We start from the raw sequence: 2,818 nt of genomic DNA, 5'->3' as shown, positions 1-2,818 counted from the left end.
TGGGTGACAGAGCAAGACTCCGTCTCAAAAAAAAAAAAAAATTAGCAGGGCATGGTGGCGAGCGCCTGTAGTCCCAACTACTCGGGAGGCTGAGGCAGGAGAATCACTTGAACCCAGGAGGCAGAGGTTGCAGTGGGCCGAGATCATGCCACTGCACTCCAGTCTGGGTGACAGAGCAAGACTGTCTCAAAAAAAAAACAAGACAGGAAAGGACATTAGTAGTGTGGTGGGGAGGACCCCGCTGGCCTCCCTGGGGTGGGGAGCTGAGGAGCAGAGGCCAGATGCTGAGGAGGAGCAGGAGCCACATTCGAGGCTTCCTGTCGGCTGAGGGGCTGCGGTCCCACCCGAGGAGGTGCCACGACTGTGCCCACCCCAGCTCCCACCTCTTCCAGGCTCCTCTGGACCCTTCCCGCTGCCCAGTGCTGGGGAGGCCTTCCTCACCGTGCGGACGCTGACCTCTCTCCAGCCTCCTCCTGGGGGAGGCTGCCTGCAGTCCCAGGTGAGTCTCAGGCACCATCCCACAGCGCCCAGGTGGGTGGCAGGTCCTCAGAAAGGCTGTCTTGTCAGTCAGCCCTCAGCCTTGGGGCAGCTCCCCCAAAGGTCCCAGCAGTCACACAGGCCATGCTGTGTGGCCACCACCGGGGCACAGCTCTGCAGGGCCCCACTCTGTAATGACTGCGCCCTCCCCCACCTCCACCCATCACCACTGCAGCCGCTGGGAACAGTCAGTGGGAATGAGCCCCAAGATGAGGGCTGTGGCTGTGGAGGGGAAGGGCGCCTCCTAAAGGAGTGTGGAAGGACATGGTGTCCTTCCCTCAAGAGGGAGGGGCAGGCAGCAAGCAGAGGAGTGACAGCTTCCCTTGGGCTCAGACCTGGTGCCCTCAGTGCCGCAGCTTGGCCAGGAAGTCAGGTCTTGTGCCAGCACCTCCTCTCCTGCTGCTCTGATGGGGAACTGAGGGCACCCTGCTTGACCACAGTGAGGATTCGTTTTGGCGACCGTGAAGAAAAGGAGCCAGGGGTCTGAGGCAGCTGACACACCCACCCCACCCAGGCCCCATGGCCTCCCACTCCCCCTTGGTGGCCACAGGGGCCTGACCCCAGCGGCAGGGAAGGCCACAAGTGGGGACCGTCTTGAAGACACTGCGGAGGCCCAGGTGTGACATGCCCAGCACAGACGCAAGGCTGTGCAGCGTGTGCCAGGGCCCCGCAGAGCCGGGTGCCCCTCCCAAGTCACCACTCTCTCCCAGGGGCTCAGAGAACAGATGCCCCTTGTGCCATCTGTGGGGTCCCGCCTGATCCTGGGAAGCTCACGTCCCACACTGCCCTGCGGTGGCAGCTGCCCCCCATCACCATGCAGCCCCCAGCCAGGGACACACGCGAGGGGCCTCACCTTGCCCTTTGCACCCCTGGGACCTGACTACACGCCAGCAGCTGTGCGTCCACCCCAGTGCAGAGTGCCCCGGGTGGTGCTCCCACACTCACGGGCAGAGCAGTCCCAGCCACTTCCTTAGCCTGTACGGTGCCCCATAGTGGGGGTGGGTCCCGTGGACAAACGTCTTAGCACCCTTGGACCTGACGCCATCTCTGCACTGCAAACAGAGCCCCCACCCCTCATGACAAGTGGATGCCTCCTGTCCTCCTTGCTGCCCAGTCAGACCAATGTTGGGCCAGGTTTCAGAGCCCCTTTTTCCCACCGAGTCTCACCATGACACTCCAGGCGTCGCCATGGGCTCCAGGCCTGACCTTGTCTCCCTGCCCCTCACCGGGCAGGAGCCCTTGCTGTACCCGATGCCAGTCAGTCCTTTGCGCAAGCCCCAGGGAAGCCACTAGAGGCCAGTTTTCCTGCCAGGGAAGCTCATCCATGTCCTATATCAGGTGGCAAGGCCAGCTGTGACCCAGGGCTGACCCCTCCATCCCTTCCCTCCTCCACTGGGTTGGAGGTCATCTGTGGATCTTTTCCAAGCTTTCCCAGGGACCCCTGGAGGCTCCGCCTGCGGCACGAGAGCTGGGTAGTCACCAGTCTCACGGCCACCCCTCTGATGCTCGATCTCTGTCGTTTCAGACCCAGGGTAGCTGGCGGGGGGCCACCCCCCAACCTGCAACTGCGTCACCTGCTGGAGACCCTGGCAGCATTAACTCCAGTGTGTCTGATTAAGTTTTGGGGATAAGCAGGAAAGAGCACCGCGTGAGCTGCCGTGTATTGCCAGCCCTTGCGTTGTTACTGAACGTGCCGCCAATGACCTCAGAAAACCCAGATGGGTAGTGGTGCCCATGAGCCCCTCCTCCTCAGCCGGGCCCATGGCACTGGCTCATGTGTCTGCTGGGACTCGAGATGGCCTGAAACGCTACTCATTCTCCCACCTCAGTTTGTTTTTTTGATAGTAATTTTATGGTAACGCTATGAATTGTCTGTTCTAGGACTTGGCACAGATTTTCCCATTAAAATTGTTGACTTATTTTAATTCTGATGTCTGTTCACCAGATTTGTTTTGGGTGGTAGTTGACACCGGTCACAGCTGCAGTGTCATGTGTGCTGTGATTCTGTCACTCATCTGCGCTGCTCAGGCACCAACTCCCAACACTATCTTCTGTGGAATCGTATCATTCTGTTCTGATTTTAAAATGTCCTGAGTGGGCGCAGTGGCTCATGCCTGTAATCCCAGCACTTTGAGAGGTCGAGGTAGGAGGAATGCTTGAGCACAGGAGTTTGAGACTAGTCTGGGCAATGTAGTGAGACCTCGTCTCTGCAAAAAAAAATTCTGCTTTCAGAATTTTTTTTTTTTTTTGAGACAGATTCTTGCTCTGTCACCCATGCTGG

At 59.2% G+C, this 2,818-nt stretch overlaps 1 protein-coding gene across 1 annotated transcript in view; it reads left to right on the top strand.

Annotated features, from left to right (window-relative positions):
• Positions 1 to 2,465, top strand: part of PBX4 (pre-B-cell leukemia homeobox 4) — a 56,104-nt gene extending 53,639 nt beyond the window's left edge. Inside the window, exons 7-8 of the mRNA XM_011925881.1 lie at positions 393 to 499; positions 2,063 to 2,465. Coding sequence (XP_011781271.1) covers positions 393 to 499; positions 2,063 to 2,155 — 200 coding nt within the window. The 3' untranslated portion in view covers positions 2,156 to 2,465. The remainder of the gene's footprint in view (positions 1 to 392; positions 500 to 2,062) is intronic.
• The last annotated feature ends 353 nt before the right edge of the window (positions 2,466 to 2,818 follow it).

The sequence above is a fragment of the Colobus angolensis genome, unplaced genomic scaffold (assembly GCF_000951035.1).
Source record: "Colobus angolensis palliatus isolate OR3802 unplaced genomic scaffold, Cang.pa_1.0 Scaffold66, whole genome shotgun sequence".
NCBI lineage: Eukaryota > Metazoa > Chordata > Mammalia > Primates > Cercopithecidae > Colobus > Colobus angolensis.
Note: the sequence above shows the minus strand (reverse complement) of the source record. Positions and strands in the feature narration are given on the sequence as shown.